The sequence below is a fragment of the Schistocerca gregaria genome, chromosome 5 (assembly GCF_023897955.1).
Source record: "Schistocerca gregaria isolate iqSchGreg1 chromosome 5, iqSchGreg1.2, whole genome shotgun sequence".
NCBI lineage: Eukaryota > Metazoa > Arthropoda > Insecta > Orthoptera > Acrididae > Schistocerca > Schistocerca gregaria.
In genome coordinates, this window is record NC_064924.1 from 237460663 (window position 1) to 237487691 (window position 27029).

At 43.6% G+C, this 27029-nt stretch overlaps 1 protein-coding gene across 1 annotated transcript in view; it reads left to right on the forward strand.

Moving 5' to 3' along the window:
• Positions 1-26811, forward strand: part of LOC126273299 (nucleolar protein dao-5-like) — a 52125-nt gene extending 25314 nt beyond the window's left edge. Inside the window, exon 2 of the mRNA XM_049976845.1 lies at positions 25975-26811. Coding sequence (XP_049832802.1) covers positions 25975-26811 — 837 coding nt within the window. The remainder of the gene's footprint in view (positions 1-25974) is intronic.
• The last annotated feature ends 218 nt before the right edge of the window (positions 26812-27029 follow it).

Below are 27029 nucleotides of genomic sequence, written 5' to 3' on the forward strand. Positions count from 1 at the left end.
ACAAGCCTGAGGTTTTCGGACTGTCCCCATCTGCCCATGCGCACCATAATTACCGACTTAGTTACCAACTAGGCTGTTAATGTTTTTAAAATATCAGTACAAATACATGTTTGTTAAAAGACACTACTTTCATTACATTATTCTTTGTATCGTATGTGAGCAGTAGTCTTTTAAAGAGGTAATGGGTAAACTGTTCATGTGTAACAAACTATGTTGGACAATTGGTTTTTTACAAATTGCTTCTAGTTGCTATTCAATTTGCAGTACTGCGTAGAAAAGTTACTTTTGTAGTCTATCGCTGTACAATAGGAAGTGGTAGTGGAAGTGATTTTTTATTTAGATAATTGTGGTGATTTCATTCTTTAAATATTTCTTGTATATTGTATTTTTGTTTCGATATCGTGCATAGTGTACTTAGGCATTCAAGATTGGAAGACCTAAGAGAAAAGAAAAGTTAGAAGGAGATAACGTGACAGAGTTAGAGGAAACTGATAACATTTGCGAGTTGGCTTATACAGAAACAGAGAGTAATTGTTCTGAATTCTAGACTTTGGAAACCGAGATACGTAATCACATGTCTGATTCTTGTGTGGGAACACTGGAACAACAGAGTAGCGGCAGATTGGCTGACTCAACTACAAGTACCGCACAAGCAGTAGCGACAGATGAGGAGTTGTTGCTTAGGGCGACAGAAGACAATGTCCTTTCTCTGTTGCTACAGAAGATAGCCTTGTGAGAAAGAGTATAAAGAAAAGGGACGAGAGAAAAGGGAAAGAATTTTCGAACTCGAAAGAGATAACAGGCTGAACTAAACAAAATTCTCGATGGTTGTGATAAGTGTATCCTGAAAAGAGAAAATGGATAGTAGGCCTATATGAGCACAAATGGAAGAACTAGTTACTCAAAATAATATTTGCCTAGTAAAGTGAGTGAACTGAGCCCACAAGTAAATAGAGTAGAAGCTCACCAAACGCTTGTGGACGATTTGTCCAATAATATAGACATGTAAATAGAAACCGAAGTTACCGCGACAATGCAACGTTTGAACATTGCGGTAAATCGAGAGAAGATGACCTTAATGCGCGACTGCCACAGGACGTTCATGAAAAACAGCAGCGCATCGTTATGGCAGGCAGTGAAACTATCGAGAACAGGATAAGAGACCCTAATGAAACCGCAAATACTAGTTATCGGTACGGTAAAAGACCCATTAACGCTGCAAGAAGCGATACTATAAACAGCAGTCCAGCTGACAGATACAGCCTGGGTAGTTACGAGCGCCTGGGTAGTGACGAGCGCTTTGATAACGCCACAGCCGTTGACGTTGCAGTGCCAAACGTGGCGCATATAAAGCACGAAGAGTCGATTATAAAACACAGACATTTCCAGGCGTTCTCGGAAGAGAAAACGACGGTTCATCCCGTAATTTTTATTAAGAGTTTTTGGAATGCACTGCCTGCTTCTTGGTCAGAGAGACAAAAGGTTCAGTTTGTGATTTCGTTCATAACCTGCGACGTAGCATTGTGGGCGATGGAAATGGCCGACGCCTGTCACAACTTTTCAGAAAAGTTATTTCTATCACGCTTCTGGTCGAAGTGTGTTCAAGAACGCTTGAGGAATCAGGTTAACAGTCCCTAACCACGTAATCCTAGACAGGGAAACCTGCGTAAATATTTTGAAAACTACTTTTAAAAAAACTCGGTATTGAGAAGAGCCAATGTCTCCAAGAGATGTACTGCGAATACTGAAAAGCAGACTACCAATTGCCATGTCCCTGATACGGAGCTGGAACAGTTTTTGGTCACTGTTGACTCACTTGAACTCATACAGGAGGGCGCAAAGCAAAGTGAGACACGGAACAGTGGCATGGGTCATAATAATTTTAACCAAAATAGAAAACAGAATGGAAACAGTCCACGGAGAAACGGACACCAAAGAGAGAAAGATTTCAGTCCCTGGGCCAATGGCAACCACCAAAACGGACACGCAAGTCAAGGCAATTATCGAAATAATAATTCCAACAATTCCAGCAGGAACAACAATTTTAATAGAACGAGAACAAATGAAGGGCACTGTAATGCTTCGTTTCAACCCACGAATATGAGGGAGATGAATGAACAAGGCATGACCGGCAAACTGACATTCAAACCAAACATCACAAGGTAACAACCATCCCGTGAACAACATTAACGTTATGCCAACGCCAGCTCCTAGTCAATAACGACAGTGGATACTGCCACAGAATGACGAGTAGCAACGGATGTAGAAATCTCATAGCGTCATAGTAGTGGAAATGGTGGATGATACATAACCAAGCACGTCGCAAGCGTCAAACTCCACACGACCAGTATAACCTTCCGAATGTGATCGAGCGAGCACGAACGGGGAGCAAACCGATACGTGAATGTATCCATGCTCAGATACAACGAAGTGTTGGATCTGAAAGAAGAACTCTGTGCTGATCGGAGAAAACGCGCTCAGCGAAATACTGAGGACAATGCGGGGAAACACAAAAGAAAAGGCCGAGAAAATCTCTATGCTTAGACCTATCTGTGTAAACAGTAATAAAATCTGACTGACAACGTAAAATATCTTTAAATTTAATAGTCTGGGGTACGATGCTTCCTGTAAACAGCCAGTTCTAAAAGCAAGCTGGGCCTCAGTAGTAGCCAGGGGTTGCCCTATTCCACCGGTCGCTTTGGATCTTGATGCTCCCCACCTGAAATAACTCAAGGTTCTTCCTTGCATGAGTCTTAGATGGCTTTGTTGCCTGCGGCCAATGATAGAACAGCCATTCCAGTGGCGGTTGTACAACGTAGCTGGATGCTGAGTGACATAGGAGCAGACAATGCCTTGTATGCTTGGCATACCACGAGAAGAAGATGTTGAATAGACGGCAGAGGCTCACCAGCCTCTGCCCGCAAGCTAACAACAGGGCTCGTGCGATAGGCCTCTATTGAGTCTATCATCCTCGTGGTGAACCGCATCCAGCATTCTGAGGTATGAAGGCCTTGCTGACACATGAATCTGGTATCCGTATTCAAGTCAGGATCACACAAGCCCTTATAAAGTTGGAGCAGGCGTGCCCTGTAGGCTCCCCAAGACCAATGACTGACGAATTTAAGTACACTATGTGATCAAAAGTATCCGGACGTACGTTTTTCATATTATGTGCATTATCCACCTACTGACAGGTACTCCTAATCAGCGACTTCAGTAGTCATTTGACATCGTGAGAGAGCAGAATGGGGCGCTCTGCAGAACTCATGGACTTCGAACGTGGTCAGGTGATTGGGTGTCACTTATGTCATACGCCTGTAAGCGAGATTTCCACACTCCTAAACATCCCTAGGTCCACTATTTCTGTTGTGATAGTAAAGTGGAAACCTAAAGGGACACTTACAGCACAAAAGATTACAGGCCGACCTCGTCTGTTGACTGACAGAGACCGCCGACAGTGTAAGAGGGTCGTAATGCGTAATAGGCAGACATCTATCCAGACCATCACACAGGAATTCCAAAATGCATCAGGATCCACTGCAAGTACTACGACGGTTAGGCGGGAAGTGAGAAAACTTGGATTTAATGGTGGAGCGGCTGCTCGTAAGTCACACATCACGCCCTTAAATGAGAAACGACGCCTCGCTTGGCGTAAACAGCGTAAACATTGGACGCTTGGACAGTGTAAAGACGTTGTGTGGAGTGACGAATCACGGTACACAATGCGGCGATACGATGGCCGGGTGTGGGTATGGCGAACGCCCGGTGAACGTCATCTGCCAGAGTGTGTAGTGCCAACAGTAAAATTCAGAGGTGGTGGTGTTATGGTGTGGTCGTGTTTTTCATGGAGGGAGCTTGCACCCCTTGTTGTTTTGCGTAGCTCTATAGCAGTACAGACCTACATTGATGTTTCAAGCACCTTCTTGCTTTCCAATGTTGAAGACCGATTTGGGGACGGCGATTACATCTTTCAACACTATCGATAGTGCACGGCCTGTGGCGCAGTGGTTACACGACAGTAACATCCCTGTAATGAACTGGCATGCACAGCGTCCTGACCCGAATCCTACAGAACACCAGCCGCGCGGGATGATCCGAGTGGTCTAGGGCGCTGCAGTCATGGACTGTGCGGCTGGTCCCGGTGGAGGTTCGAGTCCTCCCTCGAACATGGGTGTGTGTGTTTGTCCTTAGGATAATTTAGGTTAAGTAGTGTGTAAGCTTAGGGACTGATGACCTTAGCAGTTAAGTCCCATAAGATTTCACACACATTTGAACCTTTTCTTTTTATAGAACACCTTCGAGATGTTTTGGAACGCCAACTTCGTGCCACGCCTCACCGACCGACATTGATATCTCTCCTCAGTGCAGCACTCCATGAAGAATGGGTTTCCATTCCCCAAAAAACCTTCCAGCACCTGATTGAACGTATGCCTGCGAGAGTGGAAGTTGCCATCAAGCCTAAGGGTGGGCCAACACCATATTGAATTCCAGCATTACCGATGGAGGGTGCCACGAACTTGTAAGTCATTTTCAGCCAGGTGTTCAGATTCTTTTGATCACATAGTGTATGTTTAAGGCCTTGAGACATCCCAGTTTCAGTTCTTTAAGGTGGGGCAGCCATGTTAATTTCTCATTGATAGTAAGGCCCAGATACTGTGGTGTCCTGCCCACTCGTCTCTTATAGGGTGCCTAAAGGACGCTGCTTTCTCGGATAGTCATACAACAATTCAAGCCAATCGCGTTAATGGTTCTTATTACAATAAAATAGATTGACAATACTTAACTTTCATTTACAATGAGTTGTCACAAGCGATGGGCGACATGCAAATAACCAATGTACTTCGCTATAGACAATGCCCGTACAAGTAATTAATATAAGGCACTTCCCTCAGTATAATAGTTAGGATGACGACTCTTCTACTGCGTGGTTTCTAGTTAGGGTCTGCTAGTGCCGGTCTACTAATTCCGCTCTTCTACTGTCTGGCCGGGGCTGTTTTTTTTTTCTCTTTATTGTGATTTTACACCTTATACAAAAGGTGGGCTGGCAGCGGCAACTTTACGCCGCTCTTCAGCCACAGGCAGTACAAAGAGAAAACAAGGAAGACACAGAATTAACATAACATAACGGTAGACAAAAAACAGAGACACAGTAATGAATAAACACGATGCCGTTCACACGCGAAGAAAAACAAAAAACTGTCAGCACTGTACACGAACACTGATGATTGAGATGACACATGTGAACGATGAAGCGTGGGCGGCGAAAAACACTGAAGCACAAACACGACGGCACACACACAAAACCGATGGCGAAGATCTCTGGAGCGCTAATGTTCACGTGACGCGTGCAAGTCCAGGAACCTGCCAAAAGGGGGGGAAAGGCGGGGGAGGAGGGAGAGGAGAGAGTGGAGATGCCAGTGGCAGAGGAGATGGGAGAAGGAAAGAAGGTATGGGGGGTAGGGGAAGCCTGGGGGGAGGAGGAGGGAGGAAGGGTGGAGGGAGAGAAGGGAGAGAGGGTGCCCTAAGGAAAAAACACAGGAAGTAGAACAGGAGGATCAAAGTTGATAGGAGGGGTAGATGGATGGGATAAGGGTATCATCAGGGAGGGAGAGCTGGTGGAAGCCACCTCAGGAGAGCTACGGAGAGTGGAGAGATGGAGAGCAGGTAGGACGTGGGAATACAGGTGCGGCAGTGGATGGGGGTGGGAGAGGATGGGAGAGACAACCGGGTGAGGAGGAACAAGTTTATGGGAGGTGCAGAGGATCTGTATCCGTTAGAGGAAAAGGAGGAGGTGTGGGAACGGAATAAGGTCATACAGGATTGGCACGGGGGAGGGGAGATGGATGCGACAGGCGAAGCGGAGGGAATGGTGTTCCAGGATTTGAAGGGATTTGTAAAAGGTAGGAGGGGCGGAGATCCAGGCAGAGCGGGTGTAGCAGAGGATAGGGCGGATGAGGGATTTATATGTGTGGAGGATGGTGGAGGGGTCCAGACCCCATGTGCGGCCAGCCAGGGCTGGCAGGAGCGGCGCTTGTATTCTCTTCGGGTAGAGGCCTCTCCTGTCGTGGTGACGTTCTAGTCCGTGTGCTATCAGCTGACGTCGTCTCACAACCCTCTCTGCTCTTGTGTTCTTCAGCTTCGTGCTGGCCCTTTCGTTAAGCCAGATCAGATAAAGCGCTGCCTTTAAGTGAACTATGCCATCTCTCGATCATCTCGTTACTGACTGGGTGGATAGCTCGCTCGTCATTTTGTGGTGAGCTGTGCTGCAAAACTTCGGGATTTGTCTGAACAGGTCGGGTTCAAATTGACCTCCTCTGTCTGTCGTGACGTGTAATGGAAAGCCAAAGCGCGACATCCAATACGACATGGACGCGAAAGCCAGAGTTTCTGCTGTAACCTTGTCTACTGATGCGGCTTTCGGCGAGCGAGTGTAACGACCTATCATTGTATGTACACTCCTGCTCATAAATTAAGGATAATGCTGACACATGGTGAAACAACGCTCTCTTGGGCGGTTTGCGGGTTTAAATCACTTCGGCGTATGACCAAGCGGTGCATTTGACCTGCGGTCGTCGCACGGTGGCGCTGGCAGCAGTCCACATACACATTGACGTGTTGGTGCATGCCAGAGTATGGTGCAGCGAGTAAGTGAGCAGACGTTTTCAGACGTGCTAATGATGACTGAGTGTTGAAAATGGCTCAAAGAACACATATTTATGATGTTATGAAGGGTAGAATACTAGGGCGACTGGAGGCTGGTCAAACACAGCAGGTCGTAGCACGGGGCCTCCGTGTGCCACAAAGTGTGATCTCAAGATTATGACAACGATTCCAGCAGACAGGAAACGTGTCCAGGCGCTACAGTACTGGACGTCAACAGTGTACAACACCACAAGAAGACCGATATCTCACCATCAGTGCCCACAGACGACCACGGAGTACTGCAGCTAGCCTTGCTCGGGACCTTACCGCAGCCACTGGAACAGTTGCCTCCAGACACACAGTTTACAGACGACTGTACAGACATGGTTTATTAGCCTGAAGACCTACAAGGTGTATTCCACTGACCCCTGGTCACAGGAGAGGCCGTAAAGCCTGCTGTCAAGAACACAGTACATGGTCATTGGAACAGTGGTCCCAGCTTATGTTCACGAACGAGGCCAGGTATAGTCTGAACAGTGATTCTCGACGGGTTTTCATCTGGCGTGAACCAGAAACCAGAAACCCTTTAATGTCCGCCTTTTCATGGGTGCAGTGGGTCCCACTGTCCTCCTGATGGATGATAACGCACGGCCCCACAGAGCTGCTATCGTAGAGGAGTACCTTGAAACAGAAGATATCAGGCAAATGGAGTGGCTTGCCTGTTCTCCAGACCTAAACCCCATCGAGCACGTCTGGGATGCTCTCCGTCGACGTATCGTTGCACGTCTTCAAACCCCTACGACACTTAACGAGCTCTGACAGGCACTGGTGGAGGCTATACCCCAGCAGCTGATCGACAACCTGATCCAGATTATGCCAACCCGTTGTGCGGCCTGTGTACGTGTGCATGGTGATCATATCCCATATTGATGTCGGTGTATATGCGCAGGAAACAGTGGCGTTTTGTAGCACATGTGTTTCGGGACGGTTTTCTCAACTTATCGCCAATACCGTGGACTTACAGATACGTGCCGTGTGTGTTCCCAATGTGCCTGTGCTATTAGGGTCAGTTTTGTGTAGTGCCACGTTTTGTGGCACCACATTCTGCAATTATCCTTAATTTATGAGCATGAGTCTATGTAACGTTGGCCGTCGGACGATGGCAACGGACTAACGACGTCGATGTGGACGTGACTGAAACGGGCCGTCGTGATCCGAAATTTCCATATCGGTGCTTGGATGTGACGGTATACCTTGCTGCGTTGGCATTCTTAAGACAATACGGTGCCCATTCACAGCAGTCTTTCTGTATACCCAGCCACGCGTTACGATTCGTCACTAGGCGGGTTGTCGGTCACATATCAGGGTGGCACAAGTCGTGCAGCATATTGAAGGCAACTGGTAGGAATGGCCGCGGTATTGGTGCGGTCATGTCACAACACAGCTTGACTTCACTCCCTGGAATTTGGATAAGTTGCAGATCCAACGCCGATATCCCTGTTGATACGAGTCATTGTAGTTCTTGATCAGGCTGTTGAGCAGCAGCGAGTTTGACATAATCGATCGTGCAATTAATGCTTCCGACCCGAGACAAATAATCAGCTGCCACACAGTCGATGCTGCAGATGTGCCGGACGTCCATCCTGAATTGTTAGATGATCATTAAGCTGACTGTGTTGCCTAGGTGAGCAGTTCATATTGTTCTGGCGAAAGGCGTAGGTTAGCGGATGGTGATCAGTGTAGATAAAAAAGCCTTTAGCCTGAGATCTGAAGCATTTGATAGACTCATAAACGGCCAGAAGTTCTCTGCGTAGGCGCTCCACACCTTTCGTGAGAGCGACAATTTGCGCGAGAAAAACGCGTGTGTTTGCCATGTGTCGTTGTTGTAACGTGGCGTCGGTCGCCTTTTGGCTAGCGCGAACCACCAGGGCCAAAGGTGCAAAAGGCACAGGGTGCGCCAGTTGTGCGGCGTCTGCAATGCGCTTTTTAGCCGCTTCAGACGCCACACACATGCTATCAATCCATACTATTGGGCGAATTACCCTTGTTCTTTGGGCCGGCGAGCGGTGCAGTTAACGGTTCCTGTAATTCGGCAGAGGAATCGACCCAATTTCTTAGCCGCATTTGGGAGTGAAATCCGTAAAATGGATTCCACCTTCTCTGACAGTGGTAGCAATACTGCTGACGTTATCCAATGCCTAGGAAATGCACTTGGGGTTGTCCAAAGACATATTTGACGGTGTTCGGGACCACACCGTAGTGTTCTAACCCCTTACACACTTCTGTTAAATGCATCCGATATTGCTCTGCCGATGACAAAAAAACTAAAATATTGACCAGGTAAGCAAAAGCAAATGTTAGGCCCTGTAGAAATGAGTCAATCAAACGTTGCCATGTTTGGGCAGCATTTCTGAGTCCAAAAGTCATAAATTCGATCTCAAACAAGCCAAAAAGAGTGATGATCGCTGTCTTGAGAATGTCTCGTACAGTTTCAGGCATCTGTGCGTACGCTTTTGCATAGTCCAGGCCGCTAAAAATAATTGCACCATTCAAAGCATAGTTATAACGTAGCAACGACACTGGGTACCTGTTTGGTATTGTTCTGGCATTCAGGGCTCTGTAGTCCCCATAATGCCGCCATGCACCACAGTTTTTCAGTACCAAATGTAGCGGTGGAGACCAGGGGCTGGAAGGCCGCGTTAGACCATCATGAATCATACTGTCAAACTCTGTTTTCACAATTTTAAGACGGCCTGGTGACAAATGTTGTGATCTGCAAAACGCGGGGAGACCGCCGGCAGTCTCTATATAATGGACAGCTTCGTGACTTATCTCCTTAGACGCTCCAGGGGCTCGTGTCAGACTCGGACATCCATTCAGCAGCTCCACGTACTCACCATCCGCCCTTGCACTTGCATTACTCTGGCAATATGAACAGCTGCATTCCACCGTAATCCGGACACTGTCAAGCCTGTGGTGTCGTCGACTAGGCGTGAGAACTTCATGTTCGGCAGTAGATTGTAATGGGCGTATATGTCCGCTCTGATGGTAGGTTCGGCTACGTCGGTAATGGTAAAATCCGACGAGAAGGCTCGTCGTTATTACAGGTTTATTCCAAGCAAAGAGTGCCATAGGTTGTTATGACCAAGTTGTTATCTGGGGTCAGACAGAATAAAGTGGTTAGTCGTTTCCTGTGCAACGTAGTCCGTCGGCAAATGGACAAAAACTGACAACTATGAAAGACAGATTAATGAATTACTTGAATAAATACAATGTTCTATTTTTGGATCTTTCTAAGGCCTTTGATAAGTCGACCACAAGATTCTATTAAATAAGGTAACACATACTTCAAATAGAGCTGAACATTTAGTAAAACACTTATCAGAACCAAAATACATTAATATAGGGATTCTGCAAGGTACACTACTGGCTATTAAAATTACTACACCAAGAAGAAATGCAGATGATAAACGGTTATTCATTGGACAAACATATTATAGTAGAACTGACATGTGATTACATTTTCACGCAGTTTGGGTGCATAGATCCTGAGAAATCAGTACCCAGGACAACCACCTCTGGCCATAAGAACGGCCTTTGATACGCCTGGGCATTGAGTCAAACAGAGCTTGGATCGCTTGTACAGGTACAGCTACCCATGCAGCTTCAATACGATACCACAGTTCATCAAGAGTAGTGACTAGCGTATTGTGACGAGCCAGTTGCTCGGCCACCATTGACCAGACGTTTTCAATTGGTGAGAGATCTGGAGAATGTGTTGGCCAGGGCAGCAGTCGAACATTTTCTGTATCCAGAAAAGCCCGTACAGGACCTTCAACATGCGGTCGTGCATTATCCTGCTGAAATGTAGGGTTTCGCAGGGATCGAATGAATGGTAGAGCCACGGGTCGTAACACATCTGAAATGTAGCGTCCACTGTTCAAAGTCCCGTCAATGCGAACAAGAGGTGACCGAGACGTGTAACCAATGGCACCCCATACCATTACGCCGGGTGATACGCCAGTATGGCGATGATGAATACACGCATCCAATGTGCGTTCACCACGATGTCACCAAACACGGATGCGACCATTAAGATGCTGTAAACAGAACCTGGATTCATCTGAAAAAATGACGTATTGCCATTCGTGCACCCAGGTTCGTCGTTCAGTACACCATCGCAGGCGCTTCTGTCTGTGATGCAGGGTCAAGGGTAACCCCAGCCATAGTCTCCGAGCTGATAGTCCATGCTGCTGCAAACGTCGTCGAACTGTTCGTGCAGATGGTTGTTCTTGGTTCTTGCAAACGTCCCCATCTGTTGAATCAGGGATCTAGACGTGGCTGCACGATCCGTTAAAGGCATACGGATAAGATGCCTGTCATCTCGACTGCTACTGATACGAGGCCGTTGGGATCCAGCATGGCGTTCCATATTACCCTCCTGAACTCACCGATTCCATACTCTACTAACAGTCATTAGATCTCGACCAACGCGAGCAGCAATGTCTTGATACAATAAACCGCAATCGCGATAGGCTACAATCCGACCTTCATCAAAGTCGGAAACGTGATGGTACGCATTTCTCCTCCTTACACGAGGCACTACAACAACGTTTCACCAGGCAACGTATGTCAACTGCTGTTTGTGTATGAGAAATCGGTTGGAAACTTTCCTCATGTCAGCACGTTGTAGGTGTCGCCACCGGCGCCAACCTTGTGTGAATGCTCTGAAAAGCTAATCATTTGCATATCACAGCATCTTCTTCCTGTCGGTTAAATTTCGCGTCTGTAGCACGACATCTTCGTGGTGTAGCAATTTTAATGGCCAGTAGAGTAGTAGTGTATACATCAATGACTTTCCCTGTAGTGTTGCTCATGGTGAAAAAACTCTCTTCGCTGATGACAGCAATATTATATTCACTGAGAAAACTGGAGAACTCCTTACAGATAAAGCAAATGAAACTCTCAGGGAAGTTTACTATTGGTCAATAAGCAATAAAGTGACTTTGAACATAAAGGAAACTAATGCCATGACTTTCAGTTTGAAGAGAGGAAATGACAATGTTAAATTAAATATAGATGGTACGTCTATAGACTGTGTAACAAATGCAAAATTTCTAGGAATGAATATTGATTCCCAGTTGAAATGGTGTGAACACACAAATGTACATCCAAACAGAATGTCTTAAGCATGTTATGCCCTTAGAGTCCTATCATCATTGTGTAACATGCATTGTCTTTTAGTTACATACTATTCATATGTTCACTCAGTTCTTAGCTATGGCATTCTTTTTTGGGAACAAATGCACAAGGTATGAACACAATTTTCAAACTCCAGAAAAGAGCCATAAGAATAAAACCAAAAAGAGTACTCGAGCTCATTTTAAAGATCCGCTGAAAACACTGGGGATTTTAACTGCTCCGTGTGAATACATTTACCAGCCAATTGTACACATCAAAAATAACATTGGTAATTACTGCACAAACAGCTCTGTTGATGACCCTGGAACAAGAGCTAGACTCAACTTAAATTTACCAAGACAAAATATACATAAAACTCAAAACAGCGTTTCCTACCAAGGAATAAAACTGTACGACAAATTACCAAAAGAGATTAAATAAATTGCAAAAATATACTTATTTAAAAAAGGCAGCTGAAAAGTACCTGTTATGCAATACATTTTATACATTGAAGGATTACTTAGACAAAACGGAGTCGGGGTTTGGTTAAAAAAGTTATACAAATAAATAATAGTAATGATTATAAAACATCCAACACTCCATATAACACCTTCACACTATATTTCTTTCTTTCTTTTTACCTTTCTAGAAATACTTACCCACAAGCCATGCATAGCACAATACTAACACCTCTTTCTCTTTCTGAGCTCAACATCTCACTCATTATAAATGGATGCTGACTCACTTTTTCAGGAAAGCAAATGGAAAGTTGCGGTACAGAAAATGGCCCAGAGATCACCAGTGTGTGTATGTATGTATGTGTGTGTGTGTGTGTGTGTGTGTGTGTGTGTGTGTGTGTGCAGTGAGCGAAGTGTTATGAAACAATGTGTGTATAGTGTGTGCAGTGGCTGGCAGTATGATATGAATGAACAGGGTGGCATTACATTATGTAATAAGTTATTTGTAAAAAAGTATTGTATACCAGGAGTAAATCTAATGATTGTCTCTAACTAGAGGTCTGTAAGTGTATGTGTATACGAATTAGTTTATTTTAAATTGATCTAAACTTGTAAATACTTTGACATGTCCTATATCCTTGTAAAAGGAGATCTACGGATGAATAAAGCTATTACTAATACTACCACGAATCAGATCCAGTGACTATTAAATATTTGTAGTCGAACCACCGATCACTAATAAACAGGTGCGGAGTCATTGATCGGCAACTGGAGGAGGCGCCTACTTCCGACAATCGTTCTCATTTGCGTAAGTGCAAGGGGTTGTGCATCTGCGCGCTTATTTCCTGAGATTTTGGTGATACCAGCAAATACCTTGCTGCTCAGGTTCAGTTGCGGAAGAGTTATCGATGACCTGCGAGCGTTGATTCTGCCTTCCATCGTTGCTCGGATCGTGTCGAGATAACAATTCGCCGCTCTGCTGCGTCAGTATGTCTGCCTTGCCATCCAAGGCGTCGTAATCTGCACGCGAACCCCTTGGCGTTGCACTAGTGCACTGCGCAGGGATTACGCTGACAGGAGCCGATGTCGTTGCGTCCTGCATTTTATCTGGCAGCTCCGCTACAATGACCATGGATGTGTCAGACTGTGACGCTGTAATTTCTTTGATAGGCGGCAGCAAACGACTGCTCCATATTGTGGGCAATAACCTGTCCCGAACGGTTCCCAAGTCTCCTTTGCTTCTGAGGTGCCGCAAGTACCGTAATGCTTTCTGTCCTCAGTATCTTCCTGAGTGAGAACTTGACAGATTCGCTCTTCCTGAGACGCTGACATTCGCCATATCAGTGCTGCTTTAAGCCTGTCATAGGAGTTAGCCTCTGGTGGCGAACTAATTATATCTTGCATTCCCGCGGTGTACTGATGATGTAATTGTCTTATTACCAGTGTAAACTTGGTAGCGTCTGCCAAAATTTCAGAACAGAAAAAACTGACCACCACCTCCCAAACCACAAAGCTGGATTGTGTGGCTAGAAAGCTGGTAGGCTTGTAGCCAATGGTGACATGGTGGGGTTTGCGTCAGTCATATAGCAAATCTCTTCTGTAAGCACTCATTAATCCAATGATACAATACAGGTAAATGACGTCGAGGTCACCACTTTGTCGGTACAAGCTGGGCAAACTGTAGTTCGACCATTAGAACCTGCATGTACTTAATAAAATGGCACCACGCTACACAAAAACTCCCTCAAACAATGTTAACGTTAGCTTTATTGATAATAGCCACAGGATACAGTGAAAAATACACAGCTTCTTCGAGCGTTCTGAGTTTGGAATTGAAAATAACTTAACATGCAGGGAACAAAACATAAAAGTTATCTCATGACTATGCACGAACAAACTACCAGCATAGAATATTTAAAAAAAATTAAAAAGCATAATCAGAGAATTAAAAAAACTCAAACAATTTGTGTGGTATGTTTGATCACATTAGAGAGTATTTACACTGTCCGTCACATCAATTAACTTTGTCCAGTAACGTGATACAAAATGTCAGACTATAATATCGTAATTCACGAACTAACAGCGATAAACTTCATTAATGGCCTAATAACATGGGGTCTTGATTAATTTTCTGTTGTATATTGCTAAGAAATGAAACATTTCAGAATATCGACATATATTTGCTAGTGAAACTATATACAGGCAAACGATATATATAAGGAACTAAAAAGAGACTAACTTCATACACAACTCTATTTTTCTCATTTAAAACGTTATTTAATGAAAACTACTTCTCCAACTTAGGTTCTTCTTTATATATTGTCTCGTAGAAGACTGTGTAATTAGATGAATGACGAACACTGACTTCACTTAACGAAGGTTTATTCAGCATTTGCACATACAAGAGCGCGAAGTGAACTGCCTCCGGCCAGAACATATACATTACATATACCGCTACATAACATTCCAGTACAATGATGCTTCTCTGTGGATACTTCAAGAATTTACTCCAACCGAATATAGAAATTAAAATTGTATAGTCCAGATGGGTTTTGAACTCATGACCCTTCATTCAACAGTTTAGTGTTATAACCACTACACCACAGTGCTACTTTTTTCGTTTTCTTTTATTTATTTATTATTATTTTCTTTGTTTTAAAATTTATAATAGAAAATAGTATATCAAGCGCCGAGAACCTCTTTTTTATTTTTTTTATTAAAAAAAAACCCTAAGTGCCACCGCCACTTTTCATCCTATAACAAAAAAAAAAAAAATCTGGTCCACTTCAGCCGTTGGCTCCTGACTAAAGCTACTCCAGAGAGCTACCTATATACCAGGGGAAATATGGGAAATCAAGGTTAGGGCTATCCTTACAAACAAAACAAAATCTTCCTTATTCTGAATTTTATTTTTATTTTTATTGGTTTTATTTTTATTTTATTTTTTTCTTTTCCTTTCTTTTTCTTTTTGTTTTTCTTTTTGTTGTGTAATTGATCAGAGGCCTTCTGCACCCCGCTGGTAATATGTTGAGTCACGTCTTCTCGAAGTTGTTGTGTTCCGTTAAATTGCTCAGAAATGTTCATTGGTTCAAACAGGAAAACTTCTTCTCTCTTGGCTTAACACATTCCAGCTGCGAGGCCAGGTCGTGGAAAGCACTCCCAAGGAAGTTTGAGAAAAAATGTCTGTATTTTGGGTGACGGACAACGACATAAAGACGGTCATTGAGGTATGTCCAAAAATGGAGTACAGAGTCGACAGTTTGTAGTGAATGGCATGTCCGCGAATCCAATTCACAGCATTGGTCTTTGTCCGAGGAAAATAGTCACGTTCCGGAAATAATAATGAAAGAGGAGTAATCTGATCCGGAATGTCCCGCGTTAGAAAAGCCACAATACGACGAAACAAGTGCCAAACCTCCGTCGCCGGTCCGCAAACAAACCGATGTTCATCATTGTCTGTCACTCCACACGTGGAACATAGAGGTGATTGGGCGAGGTGGATACGATGAAGGCGAAATTGGTTGATTTGCTTACCATTGACAGTTAAGTAGCAGACAGATTGAACATTCGTGTCAAGGTAAGAGGCGAACAGCGCGCGCCATACATGACGTCAGTCAACCTGGGGGAACTTTTGTTAAATCAGGTTAGATGGACGACCTAATTGGAGGACATTGTATACTGCCTTTGTCTTGAGTAAAAGTTGTCTTGGTATGGTGAAGCGAAGATAACTGAGTTCAAGAAAGAAGTATCGTATATAATGGAACTGGGCTGGTACATCCGAGATCATCACTGGGGCTGACAGTGAGACCGGCGTATATGCCGACAGGAGGAGACCAGTGAGGCTCGTTGGGCATCGTGTCCATACAGTTGAAACGTCCCCTTAGAAAAATTTATACACGACTGTGCTTAAACTGACACACAATAGTTTTTAGCGCAACGCAATCTGACTTCCAAAAGTCCCTACGAAAGAATGGCCCTGACTAGCATTAAGCTATACGTTTCACAAATCACTTACCTCACAAAAATCTTCGTTACTCAAGCTACTGCAATACAGCGAGCGCCACTACTGCCAGCTAAATAAAAGATTCAAACTACTGAAGGCACTAACTACTGATAGGCATAGTTAGCAAATGAAAGATTTTAATAGAGAACAAACAATGTATTTACCTCACTAGTCATAATATATATAGCAGTTCATGACACCAATTCTTACAAATTTCAAAACTCCGCCATCTCTCTCCCCACGTCCACCACTGCTGGTGGCTCACCTCCAACTGCGCAACGCTACGCGCTGTTAGCATCCAGCTGCCGCTGCCCAACACTACAATGGCGAGTATTACAACAATGCCAACCAGCCACAGACTGTACACGGCACAGCCAGTGATTTTCATACAGATCGCTATGTGGCGGCGGCGTTACCAATAAAAAAACCTAAACAGCCTACTTACATAGCCCCCATGCTCCCCACAAAAAAATTTACAAGTTGTTTTGGGCAGTGGCCAATACAGATTTGAAAATTTTTTTCATAATTACAATAACAAAGAAATGAAATGCACACACTTATCGATACAATGTTGGTCAAAAGCTAAAATTTTCTCACAGTCTATAAAGACAGTCATGATCATTCATCAAAGTAAAATTGCAGTGTTTTTCTCAAAGTCTGAGTAGTAAAAGAAAATGCACACGGAAGTAGTGGATTTCCATGCAGTCTTGAAGAAGTAGTGTTGTCCTTCCAACGAAAGACAGTGCTGACTCTTGACATGCAGACAGGTAATGGGCCACAACAGAGCAAACCCACAGCAGAGTCAGTCGAAGTTTCGAAGAATATTGGTAGGTAGGTCATCACAGAGTAGACCCCTTGTAGTCCTGGTAGAGATTACGGTATTGGTGGGCCACCAGAGGTGCAGACCCATTGCAGTCCTTGTAGAAATAATGGTACCGGTGGGTCGTCAAAGGTGTAGACCCACTGTAGTCCTTGTAGAGATGGCCAGCAGCCATCTGTTTGACTGTGCAGGCGCACAATCACCATTGAAGAGTCTTGCGGATAACATAGCAAGTCCATAACCCACTACTTGTCCACTCACAAAGTTTTTGGAATTGTCCTTAGAACCAGCAATGCTGTTAACCAGTCCCCTGCTGAGTTATTAACACATGTGCAAACACTATCAGTCCCTACTTCTCACATATTGTCCATATACTATGACCAACAGAAATGTGTGCAGTGAAATGTAATTTACAAGTTACTTAATTTGATGAACTGGTGTCAGTTACAATTTTATAACATAAGAATGCAATAACAAAGGTACAAAATACATCTTTAAAGAACATAACAATACAGATAACATTTGCAGTAGTACAGGCTTTACAAAAGAATCGAAATAGCAAATACACCAGTGTTACAAAAATTACGACATAAGTACATACATAAAAATCAGAATAACTTTTGAAACATCAACTTCACACATGAGCATTAAAACAAAACACAATAAATAATGTGTGAACATATTTAGAAAGAAAATAACATAGTATTTGAAAAATTCTACAACATAAATCCTATTAGCTAAACACATAAAGACAGGAAATAGACAAATACACAAGGGTACATAAACACATAGAGGGATAATACGAAAGGAAAGGACAGGGTTTGTTTTACTGCAGTATTTTGCATAGAGATCTCCCTTAGTTTATCATTATTCCCAAAAAGTCCTATCTAAACCTGCTTTCTGTATTCTGTTCACATCCTCTTTCAAAAATAGTTTTTCTCCACTGTACACTACTTTTTTGGCCAAACCATTTTCTTAAAGCTTCTCAATGCTTTTCATCCAATTCATCATAGTTAGTTTCTTATATAGTCTACCCCCTCTTAAGCTAACTTAAATCTACTGAGCTCAGATAATAAACTAAGGGACGAGGCAATGCCGCAGCAGAAAACAATTAACACAAACAGCAATGATAAAAAAATGGAAATTGGCAAAAAAAGGTAGCAATGTTACAACTAATATAAGGCAATGCGCAGCAAACAAGAAAAAATAAATCCGTAGTAAAACTAGCTTAACAGAGTAATACAAAGTGATATTTAGTAGCACTATACCAGGAAAACAGCAGCAGCAAATGCAGTAACTTATATCTAAACATGGTAAAGCTCAAGCATAAAAATATTACACTAAAGACAACAATGCAGATAAGGGAAATGTATATTCACATCTTAATATCTATGTAATTAAACAGGTGCACCACAACAACTTATAGTAAAAAAAATATAACCATGTACTTGAAAAGAAAACTATGTATGCAGTTACTGTTACTAGTCCCTTCTTATTGTTCTTTCCTTTCCAAGTGCTCCTTTTTGAATAATGTGGATCATAAAATCGTTATTTAATAGATCTGTTGACAGAAAGTGTTCACATTAGCAAATGCATTTAATTTTATTTTATAAACCCAATGCTGCAACACAGCTGGAAACTAGATATCAAATGGAATAAGCAACTATGGACAAAGCATAAAAATATCATTCAATAGTCATGTGACATTTCATAAGTTAGTAGAATTCTCTCAACTCTCGTAGAAAGACGTTTGTTATAATCAGGTGTCAGATGTAAGTATCTTTCTCAGTAATGAGCGTGTCGTATTTGCGGTGCTTTCTACAAAGGAATGTCAATAGCGAGGATAATGGCCTCCCTTTTTTTTTACCTGTGCCTCTGAAAGGCACAAACTAATAGCTTTCTTTTGTCAGGTGGTTGTCGCGCAGCTGGGTGCCCACGACGCATTACGTGCAGGTGGTCACTTAATTGTCTTACCGAAATATTTACGACACCAGTTTCCGCTACAGTGGCAGTCTCATATAAAAAAAATTCACAGGTCAAGAATTTGCGTTACAAATCTGTAGAATTAAAATCATTTAAAAATAATAGTGTTCAAAAATTTTCGACAGCATAGTGATACATTCACGCATATACATAGTTTTCATAACTCTTAAAGTACGATTCCTGGTTTCCAACAACCTTTTTCACAAACCAGAGTCCCTAACCACTACTCATTATTCCTTACCTTATTCGTCGACACTTCTTCAATATTTCATCATAACAGATACGTAGCATAACCAAATAACTCATATAGCATCAGCTTGCACATACCTCAGCAGCATAACACACATCGTCGTCGTAAAAATAACATCATAACACCTCAGTCAATTCTAAAAATCGTCGTAGCTTCCTCCAATAATTTCAAAACCTAAAAAAAAAATGCTCTGCTCATGTCAAAAGTGTCATCTACCTCAAACGTACTTTAAAAATCGTGAACCCATACCAAATATGTCATTCAAAGCTCTCATAGTATCACAATGTTTCCGAAAAAATATGAACAGTTCACAAAGTACAGAAAAAAATACAATTTCGTAAGTGTGAAGTTATCCAACTGTGTAATTACGTAAACATCTCTCACTGATGTAGTAAAATGAATGTTTGTCTCTCCCAGTTAAATGATCACATAGCTGTGTAATTAATGTGTTAGAGAAATATGGTACCGATGTGTAAAGTTGTATAAGCAAATACCATATTAGCTAGGGCTCCTTGTGCTTGCCATACACATGGTACACAAAGTAGGCGTGTACCCCCCTGAGGATTAATGTAATTATATCCCCAGGTGTTGCAGATTACAGCAATGGAATGAAATGTATCATGGAAAACCTTTGTATCATTGTACTTCAAATATCTTTAAGAATAAATGTTTAAGTACAAAATTAATCACTCAAATACGTGTAAGGGTAGCGCTAAACTGTGCGTCTTGTTGTAAGATAATCTCTGTCGAAGTGTTGTAGTTATCGTCCTCCGAAAACTAAGTTGTGCAGAAGTCAATGTACTTACCTCATGATAAACAAAAGTGAAATGCTTTGCGTATAGATACCGTAGTTACTACGCTTATTGCCGTGATGAAGTAAGTACTGTACTGTAACGTATTGTTGTGCTACAGAAAAGGCTGTCTCATTGTAGCTATACCACAAACGTTACTACTAAAACATGTTTTACTTTCCAGAATTATTCAGAAAAACTGCAGATATAAAACAGATACACCGCAAAAGCAACATTGTAAATTGTCACTCATTAGTAGCGTCGTGATATAATCGTGTAGCTGTCACATATACTAACCACTGTGTCATCTGGTATCTCACAGAAAGTACTTTAAATCCAGAATGTATTTGCAAGTAAACCAAAATGTTGCATTAAAATCTCATTAGTAGTACTGGTAAATGTTCTAAGTATGTCAGCCTTATGGTCGTTACATAATCGTGCAACTAGCAAGCAAGAATGTACACACACAATAACACTGTGTCGTCTGTTCGCTGCAACAATGCATTCGTAATTTCTGTTTAAAAATATTCCCTAGGTTCTAGACTGGATAGTTAACTTCAAAACATTCTTGCATGTTAACAATTTCTTAAGTCTGACAAAGCATACTAGAAATGTGAAGTGAAAAGTTTTGTGGCAAAGACAAAGTTAAAAAGCAGATTATCTTTCAATAAACGGTTTTACATGTAAAATGTGGTGTAAACCTTTACTCTTCCTAGTACGCAGACTGTCAACTGAAAAGCAATTATCATGTGGTTACGTCGGTAAGGAACACTGGAATTTTGCTCAAGGTTAGCTTATGTTATTTTACTCTGAGCCAGCCGGCGCACGCGGCTGCCTGCGGTGCGAGTCATTGTCTGTTTCTGTTGGCGTGCGCCGTTATTGGGATTAGGAGACCTAACTTCTACAAATTCACCTTGCCGAGAGGGCCCAGCTCTGTTTTAATCCCGCCAGTTCTGATGAAATTCCGGTCTGTCGTTATGATTATATCGTCTGTCGTCATGTCGGTAGTTCCTGTAGTTTCTTTCTTGTCGGTTAAGTGGTGGAGAATTTCTCTCTGAATCGTAACTGCGCGCTGGACCGTTGCGTCTTAAGTTATTCTGTCTCCCTTGATAATAATTATTTTGGTTTCCATATTGTCTGTTTCTCTGATTGTCTCTGTGATAGCCATTACCGCGGAGAGGTGATCTTTCCCTGTAATAATTACTACTCTGCCAACGGTTGTCATACGGGTAGTGTCTGTTTTGGTCACGATTTACGTTGTACGAATAGCCTTGTCGTGTATTATTTCTGTCATCGCGGAATTGTGACAGGTGTGACCTGTAATTGTTGCTCTCCTGTTTTCGCGTTCCGCGATTGTCAGTGTCAATTTCCAGTTCTTGTAACAGTCCCTGAAAAGCTTCAATGCCGTCTTTGCATCGTCCTGCTAAAATAATCTGTCGTAAATGTTCAGGTAATTTGATTAAGCAAATGCGGATGAGTTCTGAGGGGCTGTATGGGTTTGAAAGATACTGATTCTTATGTAACATGTCTTCAAAATATTTGACAAGACTGGAAAATTCAGATTGTTCGAAATGTTTCATCATCATGATGCCATGTTTTACTCGGTCTTGTGTGGCTTGGGACCAATATGCTGAGAGGAAGGCATGGTGAAATTCTCCTTCACTGTGACAATCGTGAATGACCGATCGCATTCTTACAGCTGGTTCATTCTCTAAGTAGCCACACATAAATTCTAACCTGTGCTCTAGTGACCAGTTGGGAGGAAAACAATGAGAGAATTGATGGAGCCACGCTTGTGGATGAATGTCGTTGCCAGAATTCTTAAATGTTTTGAATTTACATGTAGTAATGAACAGCTTATAGTCAAAATCATCGTGTCGGCGGGTAGCATATCGCTCATTGTTACGTCGTGTCGGCAGTTCCATCTCAAAATTCGGTGCACCTTGCCAATTTCTTTCATAATTTTCGAAGTGCCCTGTGTTATTATTTTGTGGCTGTTCCGTATTTCTATGTCCCTCTTCCCGTATTGGAGCGCGAGTGTCCTCTGAAATACGTAATTGTTGTATTACCTGTGACAGCTGATCTTGTACTTCCCGGATTTCTCTTTGGTGTTGCGTACTAATTTGATTCAGACTTTGTTTGAATTTCCTAATTTGTTCGTACTCTTCTGCGTCATTAAAGACTACCGATTTTGTATCATTCAGATTATCATCTACCTTCATAGATAAATTAGTGAACTGATCCGAAAGTTCGGCTACTTTCTCCGATAGTGAACACATTTCCTCAGTGTGTTTTTCTGAACCAAGTTTCAGAGTGTCCATTTGTGTTGAAATCGAATCTACTGTGTCCTTTAAGTTTTCCTGAGTTCTTGCAAGTTGCGTAACCGAATCGGTGGATGCAACTGAGTCCATTTTAGCTTACAAGGTGTCGTAATTTTCACGAACAATAGTTTGCAATTCTTTTATGGCTGCTTCGTGATTCTGTAATGCATTTTCATGCCGCGAAAAAATGGGTTGGAAATGCTCACAAATTTGTGTTTTTACGTCATTACAGATTTTTTGACATTTCGATTCAATGTTATGTAACTCAGTAGTTAAATCTTCACGTGTTTGTTCAAGTGTGGTGTCTAACTTCCGAAGATTTTGTTCCATTGTGTCTAACTTTTGAAGTTTCCGTCCCATTTGTTTCTGATTTTGTTCAAGCGTTGTGTCTAACTTTTGAAGATTTTGTTCCATTGTGTCGAACTTTTGAAGCTTTTGTCCCATTTGTTGCATTAATTGTAATAACAATGCACTGGTGTCTGAAACATGTTCCTTAGTCCTATTCGGCAATGCATTTGCACCGGCAATATTCGCAGTTTGAAAAACAGAAAATGTGTCTTGACTTATTTGAGAAAACGGTGAGGACGCAAAACCTGAATCTACAGTATTTGCAATATTGTGTCCTGTCATTTCGGAATCCTGAGGCGAGCTGTTGCCAACCGATCGATCGATAATGCTTCCCTGTTCACTAATTGTTTCACTGCCTACACCATTATTTACAACCCGCTCCATTTCCCTATGCACAATTACCAAATTACTACTTTGAACATTAGTTAATTCATTACATGGTGGCGCTAACACACTGCTTTCGTCTTCACTGTCATTTCTCAGTTTACTTTGGAGCCTAGTATTACGTTTTTCACACACCATTATTGCCACAATATTTCACACGACAACACAGAAAAAAAAACACAATTTGAAGGGCAAAAATAAGAGAATACATTAACATAGAAAATAATATCTAGTTAATTGCAAGCGCAGCTGCGAAATACTTGGTACAACTCTACATGCATGCCACAACTGTTTTACTGTACAACAATGAAAGACTGCAACTACAAAGGAAATTCTCTCTATGATAAGGCGCTAGCAATAAACAAAGGCTACACTAACTACACAAACTACAAGAAAAAATCAGAAGATTCCAGGTTCGAATCCTGGCAGGGTCGCCATATGAAACGTCCCCTTAGAAAAATTTATACACGACTGTGCTTAAACTGACACACAATAGTTTTTAGCGCAACGCAATCTGACTTCCAAAAGTCCCTACGAAAGAATGGCCCTGACTAGCATTAAGCTATACGTTTCACAAATCACTTACCTCACAAAAATCTTCGTTACTCAAGCTACTGCAATACAGCGAGCGCCACTACTGCCAGCTAAATAAAAGATTCAAACTACTGAAGGCACTAACTACTGATAGGCATAGTTAGCAAATGAAAGATTTTAATAGAGAACAAACAATGTATTTACCTCACTAGTCATAATATATATAGCAGTTCATGACACCAATTCTTACAAATTTCAAAACTCCGCCATCTCTCTCCCCACGTCCACCACTGCTGGTGGCTCACCTCCAACTGCGCAACGCTACGCGCTGTTAGCATCCAGCTGCCGCTGCCCAACACTACAATGGCGAGTATTACAACAATGCCAACCAGCCACAGACTGTACACGGCACAGCCAGTGATTTTCATACAGATCGCTACGTGGTGGCGGCGTTACCAATAAAAAAACCTAAACAGCCTACTTACACAGTCATCTGGGAGCTGACAAATAGGGCGCGAGCTCTATCTGGCACGTGAAACAGACCTATCCCACCTCGTTCACGGGGAAGAGTAAGGGTTGCATAGTTAACTTTGAACAACAGCCCAGAGCTGACGAAAGATGCCATCGCTGCCAACATGCATAGTGCCACAGTAAGCGGGAAAGGTAGAACTTGTGCTACATGGGGAACTCGGGATGCGATATATATATATATATATATATATATATATATATATATATATATATATACACATATATATATATATGTATGTATGTATGTATGTATATTGACATATCGAGCTCGTCGAGCTCGTTGGAGAATATCTGGGGATCGAAGGCGATGGTCCATAAGACCTGCTCTGATCATTAAAAGGAGGCGTCGGCAGTTGATGGCTTCTGAACGCCGGAGATCAGATGAAAAATCTATTCCCAAACAGCGAATGGTATCAATGGTGGTGAGAGGTGTAACACACTCCACAGGAAGTTCCGTGCCAATGAACATAACTTGTGACTTACGTACGTTTAAAGAGCTACCCGATGCCTCACCATAAGTCACTACCCACGTCATAACAGCTCGAACCTCGTCGGCATTAAGTAAACAGATGACTACATCGTCAGCATATGCCGTGCAACAGAATCGGTAGCGATCTATGGACAACCCTACCAAACGTTGTCTGAGTCCACATAGCAAGGATTCCAAGGAAAAGGCGTACAAAATCTCTGATAGAGGGCAACCTTGACGTACGGATCAACCTATTTTTATCGGAGGAGTGAGTCTGCCATTGTACATAATCCTGGAGGAGGCACCCAGCAGAAGGCGCATCACTACCGTGATAACGGCGACTGGGAAACCCATATGGTGGAGAACGGCCGTAAGGAACGAATGGTCAGCCCTATCAAAAGCTTGACCAAAGTCCAAAGACGCAAGTGCCCCAGACAGGCGTTGTGCCTGGGTAACGGCGATCATATCCCTGTAGCGGTATAAAGCCGTGCGGATATTATTATCCCCTTCCAAAGATGCTTGGTCCGGCGACACAACATATCGGGCAACGTTTTTCGGCGTCGATTTTGGCGTTCTTGGATGATATGGTACATCGACGGATGTTCATGAGGCATGCGATCAGCAGTACGAGATCTTACTATCGCTCCTTCCAAATGCCTCCGCATGAGATTGGAGATTTGTGCCTTAGCATGGTTCATCCTTGTATGGCGCTCAGGGGAGGCTGGCATCGTGGAGCATTCTCGTAGGATCCTGTAGTAAAAGTCCAAAGTGCTCTTCCTCCAGGCTACAACATCTTTGCCATACCGGATCAAAGTTTTTCGGAGAGCAGGTTTTGCACACTGGATCCACCAGAATATGGTAGATTTTACGTTGTACAGTTTATTTATAAAGTTAAAAACTCTAATACGGTGCGAAACCCTTGTGTCCACACACGGTGGAATACGTAAATTTAAGCACAGGGACGGCGCAGTGAGTGATGTTAAGATCTCCTTCGCCGGATACGGTGTGCGTCATTTGAAGGTCTACAACCTCCCATTTGAAGTGCCTGACGACGAAGTGGGACGTTACTTGCGTCTTTATGGCGAAGTAATCTCCGTTAAGCGAGAGTTCTGGGGTGCTGGCCACCGGTACAAGGTGGACTATGGCGTCAGAGCAGTGACGATGGTGCTGAAAAAGCACGTGCCTTCGTTTGTAACGATCGGAGGGCATAGGGGGGTCGTGCAATACAACGGCCAGCCCCAAACGTGCTCAATCTGCAGCTCCACGGAGCACATGAGGGCAACGTGTCCGAGGAGCAGACGTCCGGCGCAATTGCCGCGCACAGGAGCCGCGGATCCACCGCAAGAAATCGCCACTGCCAGCTACGCTGGAGCGGTAACGCGCGAAGCTCCACGTGCTCATCAGACGGCCTCAGCGGAAACGGCAGCCCGGCAGCCGCCGCCACGGAGAGCCCAGCGGCTCCCCCACCCCCTGCCGCCATCCCGGCCCCGGCCGCGGCCAGCGCAGGTAGCGCGGGGGAGAAACGCCAACTGAGTTCCGACTCGGAGGGCGAAAGTACAATGGAGACCGACGCAGCCGCGGCAGCCGCCCCCTCCCCCGCCAGCAGGCGAGCGAGGATCGCGGAGGTCATCGCCCCTGCCGCCGCCGCCGCCGCCGCCGCCGCCCCCGCGCAGCAGACAGCCGCGCCAGCCAACAGCCCTGCCGCACAGACCGGGCCCAGCGCCGACGCCGCCACGCCGTACAGCGAGACGCGTGAGCTTGCCATCAAAAAGCAAGTCACGAAACTGGCCCGCATTCTGAAGGAATCAGAAGACGAGCCGAAAGAAAACAACGTGGACGCCCCGGGCGCTGGGAAATCCAAAAGGCGCCGGAGGAAGCGGCGAAGCCTGAGCCGTGAAAAAGACAACGACAGGATGGACGTATCTGAACCAGAGGAGTCAGATACGGCAGCCGCAACCATAAAAGCTACAACCCCTAAGGCAGAGGACGTAGTACTACGGCCAGAACGGCCGCAGCACTCCACAGACCCGCCTCCACAGACCCGCCTCCACAAAGCGATTAAATGCAACAGGGCTCGGGCTCAGTATACAGTGTAATTACGTGTAACGTGAACCGAATGACCGCCGCACTAAAATTAGACGCACTAATTGACTTCCTGCAGCACAAAGCCGCAGACGTGGCTATGTTACAAGAGGTGGTCACGACGGCTATAGAACAGGTACCGGGATACGAAGTCATCTGCAACATTGACGCAGAAACTCGCTGCGGAACAGCCACACTAATCAGGCACGGCCTCGAATTTGGCGACGTAAAA